The 20727-nt window shown below is 39.5% G+C and overlaps 1 protein-coding gene across 1 annotated transcript in view; it reads left to right on the top strand.

Moving 5' to 3' along the window:
- The window catches only part of LOC127801602 (E3 ubiquitin-protein ligase BRE1-like 1), a 46249-nt gene that overhangs the window by 7640 nt on the left and 17882 nt on the right, over positions 1–20727 (top strand). Inside the window, exons 4-11 of the mRNA XM_052336868.1 lie at positions 647–868; positions 970–1131; positions 7450–7643; positions 7728–7811; positions 7899–8018; positions 8122–8308; positions 8414–8574; positions 8646–8717. Coding sequence (XP_052192828.1) covers positions 647–868; positions 970–1131; positions 7450–7643; positions 7728–7811; positions 7899–8018; positions 8122–8308; positions 8414–8574; positions 8646–8717 — 1202 coding nt within the window. The remainder of the gene's footprint in view (positions 1–646; positions 869–969; positions 1132–7449; positions 7644–7727; positions 7812–7898; positions 8019–8121; positions 8309–8413; positions 8575–8645; positions 8718–20727) is intronic.

Genomic DNA, 20727 nt, shown 5'->3' with positions numbered 1-20727 from the left:
TGTCTTTTTGGGTGTATGTAGTGTAAAAGAAATAAGAGAGTTTTTGAATATATAGAGAGTTCAATTTTTAGTTTGAATGTCTTTCTCTTTTGTGTGGTTGAAGGCAGGTTCTTCTATTTGTCCTCCTTTGTGCAGTTTATATATGATATTTTGGGCGGTGTGAAATCTTGGCTTCTATTGCTTCTTTGTTCAAGGTTCATGTCCCTTTTGGCTCTTCATATGGATAGGCTTCATCGTCATCATCAAACAGGGCCTTGTTTTAGCCCAGTTAGTGTCTGTAGAACAGTATTCATAATGTCAACTGACTTCTAAAGGTCACATTGACAATACAAATCCATGCAAAAGAACAATATGGCAAAATCTTATGCCAGATGTCCTTGACACCACTCTCTAGCAAGGGAATGACGAGATAAAGAATCTCTGCCTTCAGATTAGAATTTCTCCTTCTTTATTTATCTCCTTTATCTGTCTTCTCTCTGTGAAATAACCACTAACAGTTGTTGAGCTGCCTAACTTTTATATATTCAATTAGATGTATGCTGTATTATTCAATCATCTTAATGAATCATGACTTTGGTTTTTTTGGCCAAATTCTGTTTGCAATGTTGTCTCTGCATGTTAATGGGTTTTCTTTTTAAATGTGCAGCTTTGTCTCCCCCTGAGGATGCCTTTTTAATCCGATTATTAGAAACAGGTGCTACTGAAAGTAGCTCTGCTAGTAAACCCATGGACCAGAATGATAGAGAGACAAGCACAGGTAATGAGAAGTCCCAGAACATATTACGCAATCTTGTGTCTGCAATTGATGATTTGTGGTGCTTAAAAGATGCGCTGCATGAATCAAATTTGAAGGCAATTCCAGAAGATGGTAAGATTAAGAAGGATCAATGTACACTTGTTATCTGCTGTGTGCCTATTTACTTCTGGAGGTTCTCCTCACTTGTTTTTTGTACACTGCCTTGTCTCTAGATTCATCTAGGCGAAAGGAATCCACTGATTTATTGGATGACATTACAACTTTAAGAGCGAAGCTTGGTGATCTTCATTTGAGTCACAGAAAATTGTCATGGGAACTGCAGTGCCACCTAGATTGTGATGCAAAGAATAAAGCTGAGATTAAACGTTTAAAGAGTAAGTTAGTATAACTTAGCAAGATTACTATTTATTTACTGTAAGTGCCAGTCATACATTGAATTCATAGATTGAATTTATTTAAGGGGAAGTTATTATAACTTAGCAAGATTACGATTTATTTACTGTAAATGCCTGTCATACTTTGAATTTATTCATTTCTATTAGTTGACAAAATTTCACTGCAAAACTCTTATGTATCAATTCAGTTAGAAAAGAGATGCTTGTTCAACTGTAGGGTAAGCTTAAGCATTTGATCAGCTTTGAAAAGCTTTTTATCATTGCTGAATGGTGATTACTAAGTGTCTTACTGGGCATCAATAATATTTTTGTGGTGCGACCTTTAGTATTTGTAAATGGTCTAACAGGGGTATACATCTGGATAAGAATAAACATTAATAACAAGGTTGCCAAAAAGTGACCGCTATAAAAAAGAGCAATCAATGAACATTAATTACCTGAATGACTTCACAAAAATAAAGATTATCTAGGAATTGCAAAAGACTAGGACAAAGGGTGACTCCTTGTTAGGTCTGGAAGCTTAAAATTGTGGCTCGTATGTATTTTGTTCATATGTATGTCGGTCTGCATGCTTGTTGGAATGTGAGGATTGGGTATGTGAAACTAGGGATATGCAATAAAGCAACTGAAATATTTTGATGTGTGCATCTTGGTGGATGCTGATGAGTTAGATGGTACAATGTAAGATGAACTCCCAGGAGATTTTATAAAAACATTTTTTTTTAAATCAAGTATGAACTATGGAGTACTTGGTAGGCATAGCAAAGGGGAAGGAAAGAATAGGGTCTTCATAGAAATGGAAGAGTGAGAGAGTATATGTGTATAGAAAGGGAGGTAAAAATATGGTTGTTTAGACATCAAAATTCTATGGCATATGTGGTGCCTTCACTTCTAGTTTATTAGAAAATAAAGATTTGCACTTTATATCTATATTTATCATCTATAAATTCCTCATTGTACAAACAAACAACTCTGGAAGTTCATCTGCGTTTTAACTACATAGAGAGTGGCACTAAGTAGAAAATAATTGGCTGCCTGACTTTTTATGGCTAAGCTCTAAAAGTTTTTAACCTGTGGTACTTGTGATCAACAAGCAAATTTATTCTAAATAGATATAAGAGTTGTTCATGCTTCTCAAAGTCATTCTATGCCATGCTTGATCTTGAAGCTTTGCGCAAGAACACTTTTAAGACGACGATCCTTGACATAGAATTGGCGTGGCTGCGGAAAAACGGAATAGATTATATCACGTTGAATTGCGATCTGTGATTTGAATTGAGGATCTGTGCTGATTGGAAGGAGTGGATTGGTCATAGATTGTTATGGTGGATGGGATGAGATTAAAGCAATTGGAGTCAAGAATGGAAGCACTGGAGTTTGGAATGACACATTCAGAATGACAGAGACTCACAAAGCTATCACTTAAAGCAGAGAAGATGTAATTGCAATCACAGAAGGGATGTGTGAGGATCTCACAGCCTCTTGAGAAGGCATGCAAAGAGAATTAGAACGGCATAGAGAAATAATGGAACAACACGAACATAGAATCAATAGCATGTTTAACATATTGTCTTGACTTCCTCAATTCTAGTTACCTCTGGAATTTCCTTCCAGATTTGTAGCTGATTCAGGTGTGGTAGGCCAAGGTATTCTTCCTAGACCTCCAAGTGTGTTAGAGATAGAAAACTTATATGAGGGGGCACCAAGAGTGCAGGTAAGAGAATTGTCTTCTCATAATACTACTCACACCGACGCTGGGGTTAGAAGTACCTCTATTTGATGGATCCAAGCCTAGGTGTTGGATTTGCCGGTGTGAGCGCTTCTTCTAGTTTTATAATGTTGTTGAACATCAAATGATTACCCTTACCACTGCCTATCTGAATGATATGATTGATGCGTGGTTTCAAGGATGGTCTAGATCTAGAGGAGTGGAAACAAGATGGTTTGATTTTGCTGAGGAGTTGTGCAAGCATTTTGGGGAGAGAAATATGGCTAACATGATCGAGGAATTTAACAAACTTAAGTAGGAAGGATCGATCACTGACTATCAAGAAAAATTTGAGGAATTAGGTGCTCTAATGTGGAATGCTCAACCCTCCCTTATAGAGCAATACTTTGTGTCTAGTTTTATTAGTGGCTTAAAGGACGAGCTAAGATCTATGGTGAAGATGATGATGTTGACTATGGTGAGACAAGTGGAAGAAAAGGCTAGGTTGCAAGAATTAACCCTGGACGCTATTTTCAAAAAGAATAAGACATTCCCAAGGCCTGGTGCCTATTGTTAGCCATCCCACGGGGGGTAATTCCTGAGCCTTAGTTGCTGGATCGATTCCAGGCATACCTAAAGGAAACTCCAATCCACTTGCTAACAAAACTACCACTATGGAGCAGAGGAGGCTAATGGGATTATGCTACAAGTGTGGGGATTGATATAGCCCTGGACACCAATGTAAGTGACAACTCTTAAACATGGAAGGGGCAGATCAAGACCAAGCAGGGGAAGTGGAGGAAGAAGAAAAAGGGGAAGTTGCAAAGACCATGCTTGAGGAAGACCAAGGGGATGAGGGTGGAGAGATCTCTTTCCACGCTCTCAGAGGGGGACCAGCTGGGAAAATAATCAAGGTGAGGGGGTAGGTAGGGAAGAGGAAGCTTATGGTGTTGATAGATAGTGGCAGTACTCACAACTTCTTGAATGAAGCCACTGCCACCGAGCTGACATGTAGAATGACATCCACTGCCCCCTTATTAGTGCCAGTGGCTAATGGAAATAAAATGTACAACAACTACAAGTGTGTGGACTTTAGATGGATAATGCAAGGGCAATAATTCTAAGATGATATGAGAATTTCGGAATTGGGGGGCTATGACATTGTTCTAGGAGTTGACTGGATGCGTATAGTTGGTCCCTTGACATTTGACTTCAACAAATTGAAAGTCACTGTGGAGATGGGGGGGTAAGAAGTTGACTCTAATGGGTAGTATGGAACAAGGGGAGTGTAAAGTGATCAATGAAAGGAAATTATAGAAGTTAATATAGAGTAAAGGGGGGTAAATTACATAGCTGTATTCAATACAAGCTATGGAATGGGGAGGAATAGAAGTAGAAGTGGAAGGAAAGAAGCATCAAATAGCTGGCAGCTCTACCACTCTCCAACTTTCCACTAAGGTACGACTTTCAAATAGCTTACACATACTTTTAATGAAATTTAAGGACCTATTTGCTAAACCCAACTCACTACCACCCCACAGACCACTGGACTATTCCATACACCTCAAGCCTAACTCTACCCCTGTGAACATTAGAGCCTGTAGATATTCACCAATTCATAAAGTAGAAATAGAGAAACAAGTCTCCAACATGTTTTCCACCTCTATCATTCAATCTAGCCAAAGCCCGTTTGCCTCTCCTATTCTCTTTGTGAAAAAAAAAAGATGGAAAGTGAAGGTTTTGTGTTGACTACCGTCAACTCAACTCCAACAACATAAAAAATAAATTCCCTATACCCCTCATTGATGATCTATTAGATGAGTTATTTGGGGCCAAAGTATTTTCCACATTGGACCTAAGGTCCGAATATCACCAAATCAATATGGTAGCTTATATCAGCCAGGCTTTGGCTCCAAAGCATCTTGGGCTAAGTGTTTATGATAAGGAGTTGTTGGTAGTGTTGGGGGCGGTGGAGAAATGGAGACACTACTTAGAAGGGAATCCTTTTATAATCAAAACAGATAACGAGAGTTTACAATTCCTATCTCAGCAAAGGTTGCATACCCAATTGCGGAGGAAGGGGGTTTCGAAGTTAATGGGGCTGGATGACACCATTCTCTACTGAAAGGGGAAGGAAAATGTGGTGGCTGATGCCCTATCAAGGAGGGGAGAGAAGGAAAACTACCAATCTATAATTGTCGTGGTACCTAAATGGGTTAACGAGTTAGTCGAGAGTTATGAACAAACTTCATGGCTAAAGGACCTTATAACCAACTTACGGTGCATCCTATAGGGAGTCCAAGATACACACTCTCCAATGGCTTGGTTAGATTCAATGGAAGGTTGGTGGTGGGAAATGACAGAGCATTGAAGGAAAGGATTCCGATCACACTACATTGTTCCCCATTGGGTGGTCACTCAGGAATTAGGGCTACATATCAAAAGGTGAGACAATTATTCTATTGGCCTGGATAAAAGAAGTATGTAGTTGAGTTTGTGTTATCTTGTGCCATTTGTTAGCATTGTAAACACGAACAAGTGGCCTATCTAGGTCTATTGCAACCATTAGCTATACCTAAACAGGCTTAGTAGGACATTTCCATGGATCTTATAGAAGGTCTCCCTAGATCTGAAGGAAAGGATGTAATACTGGTAGTGGTGGATTGACTAATCAAATTTACACACTTCATCAGTCTCACACGTCATTTTTCAGCTCAAGAGGTGGCAAGAATGTTCCTAGATTCAGTGGTTAAAATTCACGGGGTGCCTAAATCAATTGTGTCTGATAGGGACAAGATCTTCACTAGCATTTTTTGGCAAGAACTGTGTAAGAGCTTGGGAGTGGGGCTTCATATGTCTATTGTATATCATCCTCAAACAGATGGCCAAACTGGGAGAGTTAATTAGTGCCTAGAGGCTTACTTAAGGTGTATGTGCTTCACTAAGCCTAAAAGTTGGAATAGGTTGTTGTCCTTGGCACAATGGTGATATAACTCTAGCTACCACAATGCCATCAAATGGAGCCCCTTTGAAGTAGCATTCGATTATAGGCCTCCCCTGTTGCCGGCCTTATCCAACACTACAACAACCATGGCTATCGTGGAACAATACTTGCAATAGAGACAAGAAATGCTAACCATACTTAAGTGGGAATTGGCCACAACCTAGAACAAGATGAAGCAGAAGGCAAATAGTAGGAGTGATAGATCTTTTAATGTGGGGGATAGGGTCTATCTGAAGGTGAAGAGATTCCTACCACATCCTTTTCTAGCTACACCAATCTCCAAACTCAGTCCCATGTACTTTAGCCCCTATCCCATGGAATCCAAGGTGGGAAAGGTGGCCTATAAGCTGCAGTTGACGGCAAGGGTCAACACTCACCTCGTGTTCCATGTCTCATTGCTGAAGAAGTCTATTTAACCTAATGCTACTACTAGCCAAGACTTGCCAGCTGTGTATGAAGATTTGGAAGAAGTTTTGGAGCCTCAAGCCATTACAGATAAGAGAGTTATCTACCAAAGCACGGTTCCCTTGACTCAAGTGTTGGTAATGTGGTCACACATGCATTCTGACCACACAACTTGGGAATACCTATCAGAATTGCTCAAGCAATTCCCTGGAGCTACTAGTCTGCTCTAAATTCTTGAGGACAAGAATGATTTCAAGGGGCGGGGAATGTCACAATCCAGGGGCAATTTTGAAAATTTGTTGTTAAGGCAATAGCCACTTGTATTAGATTGTTGTTGCTTTGTTGATTGTTTCTCCTACGGTTATGCTGTTAGTTTGTGGGAAGAGCCTATATAAGGCTAAGATCTATGAGAATGGGAGTTCATGTTAAGAAATAACAGAATTCTTTCCCTCCTATTTCTCTTCCCTCCCAATTCTCTCTTTCAAATTCTTCCTCCAAAACACTTTTCTCTTCTTTGATCTCCCTCTAATCTCTATTCTGTTCGAGACTCATCTGAGAGACTTCACAGTATCTTTTTGATATGGCCCCACCGCATCACTGTCAGTATTGAAGTATTAGGTTGCATTTGTTTATATTTAGAGCTATAATCAGGTGACATGATTGCGTAACCTTTATTTTACTGTCTACATATCCTGGTCAACATTCCTTAAGTTGCATTAACTTGGGCATGTCAGTGAGACACTTTAGAGTTGACTGCCATACATCTTGGTTCTTTTGGTTATACCTGTTAGATGGAGGTAAGATGCTTGTGTTACTTTCCAAAAACCTAGTGGTTGCGCCAACTATACTTTTGTTGTTTATGGGCATCTCATGTATCTTTGGTCACTTTTAGATGTTGGCCTTTTATGGAAGACTTCTGGAAGTTGCCTTACAACTGGTTATTACCTTGAGAATTGCCTAATTCCATAACCTTTTCATTTTATGTGCTGTCTTAAAGTGATTTCATCTCTCTTCAGTTTTTAGCATAGTTCTATGAGTATTTCACGTGAACCTCTTAACTTAATTTCTGTACCAGAGAAAAATAATATAATAATGCATGAGATGGTAGTTAGTTAACATCTTTGTCCGATAGTGTCAGTGGATCAGCAGATCTGACTGTAGCCCTTGCTGTTTCTTGAAGCGGAACTGGATAGTACTGTTGCAGAGTTAGATGAAAGTAACTCTAAATTGGCAAGTCTGAGAGCAGACATGGATGCAGCAAAAGGAGCACTCTTCCCTGTCCTAAATTTAGTGAATAAGCAGGCTGCTGTTGACAAGACAAAAGATAAGCAAAAGGATTTGCAAGATATGGAGTCTGCTCTCAAGGAATTATTGGTAATATGCTGGAAATTTTTACCCTACTCGATTAGTTTTGGTTAAAATATTGGGAAACTGAATTGATCTGAGGTCTCTGCATAGGACCAAACATCTTGTCAACTACATGAACTCAAGCACCTCCATGAAGAAAGGATAGGAATTCTGAAACACTTATCTGATTTGCAGGTCAACTTAAAATAGTTTTTTGGTTTCATTATTCTATTGTTCTGTTGCACTTGTTTGCTCATGTTTTAACCAATGTTTTCTTGACAGAATACTGTGAAGAATTTGAATGGCATTTCCTCATCCCAACCCTATGTGCTGTTAAGGGAGCAGCTTGCAAAGTCAAAAGCAGATCTGTTCCATTATCTGGCACTATTTGAGAAACTACAGGTTGTAACTGGTCGGTAGTTTCATTTATGCTTTTTTTATGTTCATTTCTGTGAAAGGATTTTGTTACAATGCTGACTACGTTCTTTTGTGATTGAAATTGTAGGCTGACAAGGATAGCCTGGCCTTGGGGGAAAAAGAAATGAACATGAGAAATGATTTACTTGATATTTTGCAACGAAATTCAGCAATTACTGAATCTAGAATTACTGAGTTTGGAATTGAGATACAGAAACAAATTAGTGAGCAAAATCTGATTGAGAATAGGCTGGAAGATGCATTCAGGGAACCTGGTATTGTGAACCCTAAGGATTTTTTTCTTATTTTGTTTTATATGCACAGGCTCTTGTTTTTTTGATATTATACTACAATCTTGGGGTATATATTCTTTATTTCAGGTAGGAAAAAAATCATTGCAGAGTTCAAAGCCTTGGTTTCCTCATTTCCAGAGGACATGGGTAGCATGCAAAGTCAGCTAAGTAAATACAAAGATGCTGCTTCGGATATTCATTCTCTTCGGGCAGATGCCCAATCTCTTTCTATTGTTCTTAATAGGAAGGTGGGTGACCTTGGACCTAACCAGGATATTCTTGGATGGTGATGAGATAAACCCTTGCTTTTTTATAACAGGCTAACGAGCTGGGAAAATTATCAGCTTCATCAGCTGACCAAGTTACTGAAGTACAGAAGTTAGAATCTAAGGTATGATTTTTTTCTTGTTCACTTTTATGTGTTGTCTATTATTTAAAACAGAAATACCAACAGGACAGGAACAGGGTTGGTCTGCAATCTGAATTTTTGTCTGGCTTACTTTCTTTATTAATATTTTGGGGATAGTGCTACTTGTTTATGATTTGTATAGCATTTGGACCTTTCTAGTGTTTTGTATAGATGTGCTTGACTTGTGCAATTTTTCTGAGGTGTATAGTCCCTAGAGCATTCCCTAGAGGAAGAATGATCTTGGAGGAGTTATTGGGAGTGAGAGTGATTTGGAGGTTTCCTTGGTGCATGGAGATACTTTATTGTCATTGGATTCTTCCATTACTGAACTGGTTGTTTGAGATCTGACTGAATTTTGAGGGGCTTTGTAATTGTATTGCTTATAGACTGTTGGCAGTTGATGGATTGCACTTAGATTAGGTCTTAGACTTTTGGTTTCAGGAACTGGCGGGGGATAGTTTTGCAGATGTTTGTTAATCTTTCCTTCTGTGGTCTATTTCAGTCAGGCTTCAACTATGATTCAGTATGGTAGTATTAGAATAAGCCAGAAACTCTTCAGGTTTGAGAAAATATGGCCTAGAAATCGATTTTGTGAGTGTCGTGAAAAGTTACTGGGCCAGGAATAGGTAGATGGGCCATTTAGCTTTTGTTTTGGGAGGAAACTAAGTTACGGGGATCTATTCAAAACTGGAATAAAGAGGTGTTTGACAGATTGGAGTTAGGACTATAAGATTGTTGGATGAGGTAACGAAGTTAACTGAGAAAGGAGGAGACTTTCTCTTTGGCATTGAGATTTTGTTGAGAGCTAAATTATGCAAAACCAGGGATAAAAGCTTACAAGTCACTGTAGACTGACATTACATCTAAATCCTTCTTCTTTGAAAGCTAAGGTAACAAATAACTCTACAAATGCTAATTTGGGGGGCATAGAGCTTTTTCTCCATTTCTAAAGATTTTATACTTGATTTATCTTCTGTCATGCACAAGATTTAACTGAAGCTACTGTAGTGTGATGACCTGAAAGGGGAATCATGACTGGAGCCTAACCCTTAAGGAGCAAAGGCCCATGAGAATCAAGCAAGCATCTGAACATATCATATAATGACAATAATAATAATATGTCAGACCTCTGAATCTGACAGGGTATTCTCACTGGTTCGTTGAGAATTGGGCAAGAAATTAAGGAAGAAATTGAGGAGAATTGTAGGGAGAAATAGAACAGAGAATGAGAAAAGGGGAGGGGGGGGGGGGGGAGAGAGAATGTTTGGAAAGAAATCTGGAATTTTCTATTGATATTTGTGTCATGCACCAAGGTTTAACCTAGGGTTTGTAAGGGAATTTGGAAGAAATCGGGAAAAAGAGAATAGAAAGGGAGGGAGAATTGTGAAGAATTGGGGGAGAATTAGACAGATAGAGAGGGAGAACAACAAGAATAGAGAGAGAACAGGGAAATCAGAAAGGAACAAGCGAGAGATTAGAGTTGAGAGAGAAAAAAGAATTCAATTATCATTTCACATAATGATTTCTTTACAGCTCTAGTAGCTTTATATAGCTACTTCTCCTAGGTAAGTAATTATGTTACAAAGTAAAACATAAACTATAACAACCAAAATAACAACACTTGAGTTAGCGCAACCTGAGGAAACTGTTGGAGGAGGTTTGGTAAGTACTCACAGGTGTTGTTATCCAGGTGGAGGTGGGACCATCTCACCAACACTTGAGTCAGGGGAGCCCCTTGCTTGTAGATAATCCTCCGGTCGACTATAGCTGTTGGTTTCTCAATAGGATTGGTGTCTTGAGTAAAGGGAGGTGAGGATGGGTTGACTTCTTGTATGCCCTACTGACCTCTTGAGCAGGGACGTGGAATACTTGATGAATTTTGCAATTAGCCGGCAATTGGAGTTGGTAGGCAACCTTTTCAAATCTGGCTGTAACAGGGAATGGGCTATAAAACTTTGGGCTTAGTTTAGTGACATGCCCTTGGGAAAGAGCCTTATGATGAACATGCTATTAGCTTTAAATAGACTAGATCTCTCACATTGAACTCCCGTTCACTCCTATTTGCAAACTGCTTCATGCGATTTTGGGCAGTAGACAACTCCTTTAGTAACTGTAGGACCTGCTGTCTTTGCTGCAGGTAAGTATCCATTGTTGCTGTTAGGATTAGGAGCTCTTAGAAACTCAATCAATTCTTGATATTTGCCAAATCTCTCAACACTCCTCACTCGAAATCGACCACACAACATAAAAATATAAACTAGAAATGCAAGAACAGAATTAAACAAAGAACAGAAAAGATACAATCAAACCAAGTCAGTAGGCGCAAGATATATCCTGGTTCGAACTGATCAAGGATTTGTCCTACATCCAATCGCAAATCTCGAGAGCAATCCATTAGAAACTAGATAAAACATATTAAAAGAACCCTCCACTCTCTATCACACAAGTACACTGCCCTTCTCTAGATATTACAAAGACTATCTTTCTCTCAAAGCCTTTTCTCTCCTCTTGGCAATCTCACTTGTATTCAGAGACAAAATTAAATGAATGATTGTTATGTCCGACTGCCTAGCCATCACCTTCTATTTAGTATTTATAGACCATAGGGGGTGGTAATTACAAAGGTTGTTATTTTATCTACACAATGACTAAAATAACCCTTATAATATAACATCTAAGTTAACTCTCTCTAACTTAGAAAATTCCAGTCGCATCCATCCACCTAAGGGTTCAACTGTCTTCTTCATCGTCTAGATAGATTACTTTATGCAAAAACCCAATAGTTGTTACTGTGGTTGAGCCAACAGTGACTGGTAGGAGTGGGGGTTTGTATCCATACATTGCCTCGAATGGTGACATTTTTATTGAACTATGGTGGTAGGAGTTGTACCATCATTGGGCCAACGAGAGCCACTTATGCCAACCCTTGGGCTATAGGAAACAGAGGCAACGTAGGTAGGTTTCACGGCATTGGTTAACTCTCTTCGTTTTTCTATCTATTTGGGGGTGATAAGCTGTGGACATGTGAAGCTTAATCCCCAAAGATTTCAACAACTCTTTTCATAGTAGACTAGTAAACAACTTGTCCTTGTCAGATACTACATTATGTGGTATTCCATACAACTTTACCACTTGGTCGAGAAAATTCGGGCTACCTCTTGAGTCGTGGAGGGATGGGAGAGAAAGGAAGTGGGCGAACTTTGTGAATCGATCAACTACCACCAATATGCAGTCCTTCCCCTCAGACTTGGGTAACCCTTTGATAAAATCCATTAATATGTTACTCCACACTTGGTTAGGGGTGGCCAATGGCTGCAACAGCCCTGGGGTTGCTACTGTCTCATGCTTTTATCTCTTACACACATCACAAGCCATTACAAATTCCATCACAAATTGCTTCATCCTAGGCCAATAGAAAAATTTTCACCTTGTGGTAGGTGCACTGCATACCGGAATGTCCTCCCAAAGGGGATCCACGCAAGGCTTGCAAGATCTTGTTTTTGAGTTGATGTCACGACCTTGGGTATTATAGGGGTAAAGCTGTAATTGAGATACAATTACAGTTGGGGGGTATTTTTGTAATTTGGTTACAGCACATGAGTGTTGTTGTTATGTTATTTTCTCTTTTTGTCTTGTAGCTTAGTTGGTTGGAGAGTTTTGTTTGGTAGCTAAGTGAGGCTATATGTATTGCCTCAGCTGTAGGAAAGGGATATGCTAAAAAAGGAATTGAATAGTCTATTTTCTCTCTAATATTTCTCTCTTTTCTTTCTCTCTCGGTGATCTCCTCCCTTATCTCTTGTTGTTCTCTCCCTCCAAACTAATTTCTCCCCCAGATTCTTCTCTTAATATTCTCGATCTTCCTCTCATACCCTAGCTCATCCCCAAGGTTCATGACAGTTGATCACACCCCCCTGTTACCAAAACAACGGGACAATGCATTAACAACAATATTCTTCTTCCCCTTCTTGTATTGTATGATATAATCTAGTCCCATGAGCTTGGTTATCCTTTTCCTTTGTAATTCCGTGTGTAGCTTTTGCTGTAGTAAAAATTTTAAGCTCTTGTGATTTGTCTTTATTATGAATTGATTTCCCTCCAAGTAATAACGCCATTTCTCCATAGTAGTCAACATAGCCAGCTACTCCTTATCATAAGTACTCAAATTGTGGTGCTTAGGGGCTAATGCTTGGCTAATGAAAGCCAATAGTTTGCCCTTCTGCATTAGTTTCTAGCACAAACGATTTACTGAAGTCTGGTAGGGCTAATTCGGGAACCTCTTCCATTGCCCTTTTTAGCCGTATAAAGGCTTTTTCGGCCTTGGGATTCCAATGAAAATTCTTCTATAACAGTTCAGTGAGTGGCCTACTAATTATCTCATAATCTTTCACAAATTTTCTATAGTAGCCTGTGAGTCTAGGAAATCCCCTCAGAGCCTTTATAGTGGCAGGCCTTGGCCAAGAAGTCATGGCAGGCACTTTCTTTGGATCTGTGCTAACCCCTAAACTAGAGATGATGTGCCCTAGGTATTCAACTTGCCTTTGGGCAAAGGCGCACTTTGACCTTTTAACATATAATTGGTTGAGTCTAAGGACTTCAAATGTAACCCTTAGGTGATCAATATGTTTGGAAAAAGAAGGGCTGTATACTAGGATATCGTTAAAAAATACTAGGTATTCAACTTGCCTTTGGGCAAAGGCGCACTTTGACCTTTTAACATATAATTGGTTGAGTCTAAGGACTTCAAATGTAACCCTTAGGTGATCAATATGTTTGGAAAAAGAAGGGCTGTATACTAGGATATCATTAAAAAATACTAAGATGAAATCTCAGAGATAAGGAGCAAAGATTTGGTTCATTAGGGCTTGGAATGTGGTTGGGGCATTAGTGAGGCCGAAGGGCATCATTATGAATTTGAAATGCTCATGGTGCGTTTTGAATGCAGTTTTGGGTATGTTTTCAAGTCTTATTCTAATTTGATGGTAACTCGATTGGAGGTCTAATTTGGAGAATATTGTGGCATTCTTTAATTCATCCAATAGGTTATCTATGATGGGAATAGAGAACTTGTTCTTGATTGTCATGGTGTTGAGTTGATGATAGTCAACATAGAATCGCCAAGAACTGTCTTTCTTTTAACAAGCAACACAGGTGATGCAAAAGGGATAAGGCTAGGTTTGATAATGGATTTCTGAAGCATTTCCTTGACCATTTTTTCAATCTCAGTCTTTTAGATTTGGTGGGTATCAATAAGATCTTATGTTGACAAGCTCAGTGTTGGGTTTTAGTGGGATGGAATGGTCAAGGGATCTTTTCGGCAGTAGGGAATTAGGCTCTACAAATAAGTCCTCAAACTCAACTAACAATATGTGTTGAGAGTCAAGCTCCCATACCTTTAAGTTGGACTCAAGTTAGCTATTGACTGTCAACATGAGTTCTCCTCTTTGTTCCTTGTTTTCCTCTAGATACTCCATGGCTTGAATAGAGAACAACTGTGCCACTTGGGGCAACTTGTTCTTGAGCATCTTTTGTAACCTCTTTCTTGTGATCATCTTGCATGCGCCTGTTTCCAAGCTACCGGTAAGGGTCATCTTCTTGCCATTCTTTTCAAAAGTCACCTCCATCTTGTTGAAATCAAAACTTATAGGGTTCACATTCTTTATCCAATCCACCCCCAATACGATGTCATCTTCCTAACGTTAACAATCTTAAGTCAGCCTCAAACTCCTCTCCTTGCATCTCCTAACAAAACCCAACACATGCAGATTTGCTCATCACTTTGCTACCATTGGCCACGGTCATTTATGGGGGTTGAGTACTAGTTAGTTTACAACCCACTCTCCTTGCTGTCCTCATCCAAAAAACTATGGGTACTCCCACTATCAATTAAGACCATCAATTTGCAGTTAGGTATCCTTCCTTCCACCTTGATTATCTTTCTATTGGTCAATCCCTTTAGTGCATGGAGGAAGACTTCTCCATTATCCTTTGCTTCAAATTCACTTTGAAATGCAGTCACGTCCTCCCCTTCTTCCTTTTCTTCTTCTTCTTCCCCTTCCACCTAAAGCAGCTGTCTCTTGCACTGATGGTTGAGGGAGTATTTTTTCCCACACCGGAAGCATAATCTGGGATGCCTCCTCTGCTTCATAAGTTTTAGTGACGGTGGTTGGGACTGTCAAATCCCTAGAACCTTGGTTGATTTCAATGACCTCCTTGCCATAACTTTTACCTCCTTACTGTAGGACACTAGAACTTATCCCCCTTGCCTGTAGCCTCTGCTTTTTCATTAGGGACTCCATCGTTAATTCTTGCAATTTAGCACTTCCAACTACTTGTTTAATCGTCTTTGGTTGCTTGCATCATCTTAACTATGGGCCTTAATTCCTCACTCAAACCACTAATCAAGCTTGAGATGAAATAAGCCTCGGTTAGATGGGGATTAAGGTTTATCATTAGCGATTTCAGCTCTTCAAACCAGTGTTCTAAAACTCGGCCTAGGCGGCTGCCTAGGTGGCGTTGAGGCGTTAGGCGGACATAGACCGCCGTGATTATGGCCTAATCGGCCCCCTTAGGCGTTGGCCCGGCTAATCGGTACCGGGCGACGCCTAGTCGCGTGAACCGCCTGGCCGATTAGGGTTTTTGTTTCCCCTTACCTCGTCGATTTCCCCTTCTCTCTCTTGCACACCACCGCCGACTGTCTCTTGTCGAGTCACCGTCGCTGTCGTCGCTTGCCCTTTTTGTCAAAGTCTCTCTCGTCGCACGCCGCTATCGTCTCTTGCGGAGTTGTCGTCGCCGCTTTCCATTCCTGTTAGCCTTTTCGTCTCACGCTGTCGCTGCCGACCTTCATTCCACTCTACTTTCCAGCTCTCTCTCTCTCGTCTTCCTCACTCCTCACCCTGTGGTAAGCAATAAGCAATAAGCAAGCAGCAAGCGCAAGAACGCTTGCTGCTTGCTGTTGCCTTGCCTTTTTTTCTTTTTGTTATTTAATTTATCGTTTATGTTAATATTTATTAATGTGTGAATTTGTTATTTGAATATTTATTATTGTTTTAAATATTTTAATATTTGTAACTTGTGAGCAAACAAGTTAAATGTTATTTATATTTTAATATTTGTTATTGTTATTTAATATTTATAACAACTTCTTATTGCTGCATTTTGCTATTGTTGGCTCTTGGCAAACAACAATTTATTTTCTCAAACTTAATTTCATTATTTCACTTGTTGTTTCAGCTTTAATTTACTTAAAAATAACATCAAAATGTTTAAAAATAAAAACAATTTTTCTAGGCTCGCCTAGGCGCCCTAGGCGCTAGGCCCCAGTCGAGCGCCCGACTAGCACCTAGCGCGTTTTAGAACACTACTTCAAACCTTAGTTGGTAGTTCTGTACCGTACCCTCTTTGTCTTAGCTTATTGAATTCCTCTACTATATCTATCATGCTCCGATCTCTAAACCTTTCACACAAATCTTCCACGCATTCAACCCATTGGTAGCCTTCTCTAACCCTCGGCCAACCCTGGAACCAAGCATCCCCTACATCATTGAGGTAGGCGACAACCATGGTAACCTTCTGTTGATCCGATATATTGTACACATTGAACATTCTTTCACATCATCTTACCCACCACCTCTTGTTAAGGCCATCAAATAGGGGGAATCTCCATTTTTGGCAAACGAAAATAGGACTGATTTGGGGTAGCTTGCACTTCTTGCCTCCTTTCTAACGTGTTCTCCCCGTTCCTTGTCGGTTCTTTCTCGAATTCAAAGATTCCTACAACTCATTGGGTTTCCCCAATCTTCGGTAATATTGAGTCCGACCTCTCCCTAGGAGAAAAATCAGGGGAAACTCTTACCGAGTTTTGACGGGTAAATATCCCCATGAAACTTTGTAGTTGCTCCCAAATCTGGCTCCCAACTTCCTTTTGTAAGCCTCCTATTTGGCAACCAATTTCAATGTGCATCTGGGCGATCGCACCATCCATCTTCCTCGCCAATCCTTCCATCGAGTTCTCCATCTTCCGGTCTAACGAAACAATCGCTTCATGATTCCGGTTATACCCAATTTGTAATAGATCCACTTTAGTTTGTAGGCCGGTGACAATGGAGTTGAACTGCTGCAGCTAGGTCTCAAAATTCTTCATCCTTGTTCTGTCTGCCATAGGGGTTAAAATTGCCAAAAGCTTTGTCAGTCGAGGGGTGCTCTAATAGCAAATTGTCAAACCCCTTAATCTGGCAAGGAATTCTCACTAGTTCAGTGAGAATAAGGCAAGAAATTAAGGGGGAAATTGAGGAGAATTGAAGGAAAGGGGGCCGGGGGGGGGGGGGGGATCATAATAGAGAGGGAACATAGAATGGAATTCATTCGATCAATAGCTGCCTATTCTCTATTCAACAACCTATTTGTAGGTTGTTTACATCCATGTAGTTATTACCCAAATAACAAACTAACTCATGGGAAGAATACAGACAAGAAACAATTACAACTAATGCCCTTGGGGGGTCATGACAATTCCCCCATTCTTGAGAGGTTTCTTGTTTCCAAGGAACTTATTACAACTGTGCCTTCTTCGTCACCCAATTCCCGCCGATTCTTCTCCTTCGTATTTGTTCTCTACTCCTTCCATGTTCAATGATTGTCCTTGGCATTGGTGGTTGGGGTTAAATTTATCTCCATATTTATAACATAATCCTAATTTCCTTCTTCGCACCATAGCAGTTGAGTTGGTTGCATTAGGGCTTGGGTAAACTTTAGAATTCGCATTTACTTGATTCCCCTCCAATGGTTGATAGAACATAGGCTGAGTTACTGTCACGATCGTGTTCTTATTGAAAATTGCTTCCAATGCAAGCTCTTGTAACTTCGCCTTCTTAGCGGCCTGCTTCACCGTCACAGGTTGCATCATCTTGATGTTGGCTTAAACTCCTTAAGGTCGCTGATGAAACTAGACACAAAATATTGTTTCATTAGTGTTGGTTGTGAACTCCACATCAGAGACCTTAACTCCTCAAACTGAATTTGATAGTCAGACACTGATCTTTCTTGTCTCAACTCATTAAATTCTTCAATCACATCCATCATAGAATTCTCCCCAAAATGTTCACACAGGTCTTCTGCAAACTCAGCCCAATTGACCTCAACTTTCCTTGTCTAAAGCCAACCTTGATACCATGAATCAACTGTATCATTAAGATAGGCTGTTGCCAAATTAATTTTCCGCCCTTTTGCTTCATTGTAAAGATGGAAAAATCTCTCACATCTACGGATACACCACCTCGGTTTTAATCGATATTTCTAGTCTTGGGTTGATAATTACCTCTATTGCTGGGTCTAAGATTAGAGGCTCCTTAGTTTGTTGCACTCTTGAAACTCTAGGGAGAATGTCATTGCCGGACAGGATTTGATCAAGAATAGACCTCATTAGGGATTCTGATCCTATAGGTCGGGGAAGAATTCCATCACTAGGCAAGGTTGGATCGACAATTGTCTTAGTGGGAAATCTAGTGGTAAACGGAATTTGAGGCAATAATGTTGACATCATGTTGAACATGCTGTCTATTCTCTGATTCGAATTGATCCATCGTCTTCTGGTGCCTCTCCAATTCCTTCTACATACTCTCTCGAGATGTAGTGAGATCCTCTCTCATGTTCTCCCTTATGGCCGAGATGTCCTCCTTGCTGTAGTTCAAAGCCTCCTGAGTCCGCATCATCGCCAATTCCAACGCCTCCATTCTCGCCTCAAGTTGTTTCAATCTTGTGCCTTCCGCCATTTCACTTCTTTCAAGGGTCTTTTCTGATCTTCTTAGCAGGACCGATAGTGAACTGCAATCTCTTGTGATCGCTCATCTTGAATCTTATAATGCATCAACCCTAAAACAAAGGATTGATTGTCTTTCTCAACTTCAATCAAGATTGCTTCTTGAACCTGTGCCCACTTCGCGCCTTCCTTCTCGTCGGAATCTCAGTTGCAATCACTGGGGATCCACGCTCGCCCAGACCTATTCCATTGCCTGGAGTCGCACCAAGAATCGTCGGTCTTTCTCTTTTGGCCTACTTCACCTTCAATTTCGAACCAAGAACGTCAGAATTCACTTGAATGTTAAGCGGCAATTAACACCCAAGACACGCTGGAAATCAGTCGCTCCAAGAACTATCGCCCTTCCTTCTAAGAGTCGATTGGCTTTGTTGATATTCCTGTGTCTGCTTCTTGCAGCTCAGTCACTTCGGACATTGCTTGCTTTGTGTCGGATCTAACCCTAAATTCATTCCTGAAGATTTTCGTCCAAATTGCCAGAATCACAGCCAAGGATTGACTGGCTCTAATACCAAATGTCACCACCTGGGTTTTCCTAGGGTTTAGAATGGATTTGGTTGGAAATTGAAGGAGAAAGAACAAAATGGAGGGAGAATACAGAACAGAAAGAGGAAGAAATTAAGAAGGGGAGGGTTTAGATGAAACAGAGAGGGAGATCAGAATTGAGAGGGAACATAAAATGGAATTGATTCAATCAATAGCTGCCTATTCTCTATTCAACAGCCTATTTGTAGGCTGTTTACATCCATGCAGTTATTACTCAACTAACAAACTAACAACTCAAGGGAAAAATACAAACAAGTAACTATTATAACTAATGCCCTTGGGGTCATGACATTTCTGTTGATATTTGATGCTTTGGACAAGACTGAATCAGGCCTTATATACTGATTACAGCAGCATAACTAATTGATGCCTTCCGTACAATGACATGGCCATCTTCTAGAACAATTTTGTTATAACTAGCAAGGTACAAGCCTCCTCAGCCTAACAACCACAGTACAACTCTTCTTAGCCCTAGGTACATGACATAATAATTGCCATTAACTGAGAATCATAACAATATTCATACTGTAATTAACTGAATAACTGTCTATACAATCCCTGTCTGTAATAATCGGGGGCAAACTGAAATAACTAAGCTAAACTGAATTGATTTGGATTGACTTAAAATGTCTGAAGCTTCAGTTTCACAACAGAACTGTGATAAAATTAAATTATAAATATCTATAATGAGTCAAAACCTAGTCAATAGAGAATATGTATCAACGGATTTGCAATCTATATGAGTGTTTATATTCAAAAGCTTTTCTTATGAAATATGCCAGAAAAATTATTATTATTGACAATAAAACAACAAAATTTGATTTCAAGAAACTTCTTTTCCTTTTCATCAAAACTATTTTCTTTTTCGAATCTGATGGAAAACCCATAACTTTCAGTTTCATGGAAGTACACTAAGCGAAATGAATCCATCCCCATAATAGTTCAATCATTGGACACCTGCATGCCAAAGTAAATAGCCAATTCGTGTGTGTAGGTGGCCACACAGGGTTAGCAATGCTCCTGCTAATTGGGGTTCAATCAAGGTGCACCACGGCTGTTCATTGCCATTAGCTACAATATTCTATCATAGCTTCTCCTAAAACATTTATTATAAGCAAAATTTCATGTATCATTAATCGGACTGGAGATTCCATTCATAACAAGTCAATCAACGGTACTTTATGATCCCATTTGAAACAAATAATCTAATGCCTTTTGTACCCATATCATAGCAATATCAATTAACCAATGGGTGGAATAGAAGGAAAAATATAGGGCTTGTCTTGACATTCTAAGCTCTACAATAAGGAATAAAAGGGCTTTGAAAAAATAATTTTGTTTCATAAGCATTGCAATTATCGTTTTTGCAATCATAAAAGGAATTATTCAGGCTACTTAGCAAAAAAATAAAATAAAATAGTTCATGCATGAGAATTGACAAGGGAATAATTAAAATCATTATGACATTGTCACAATATATATATTGTCTACTCATAGTGATAATGTCCAAATAATTGGTTATGCCGGAAGTGACTTCGATATATCTAAAGAAGCTAAACCATATATATTGAATCAATACAAGTTAAAACATTCAAATTATTCTTAATACAAAATTTATATACAAAATTTCTAAAT

Source organism: Diospyros lotus, chromosome 5 (assembly GCF_014633365.1).
Source record: "Diospyros lotus cultivar Yz01 chromosome 5, ASM1463336v1, whole genome shotgun sequence".
Classification (NCBI taxonomy): Eukaryota; Viridiplantae; Streptophyta; class Magnoliopsida; order Ericales; family Ebenaceae; genus Diospyros; species Diospyros lotus.
The sequence above is the reverse complement of the archived record's forward strand: the minus strand, read 5'-3'. Positions and strand labels throughout refer to the sequence as shown.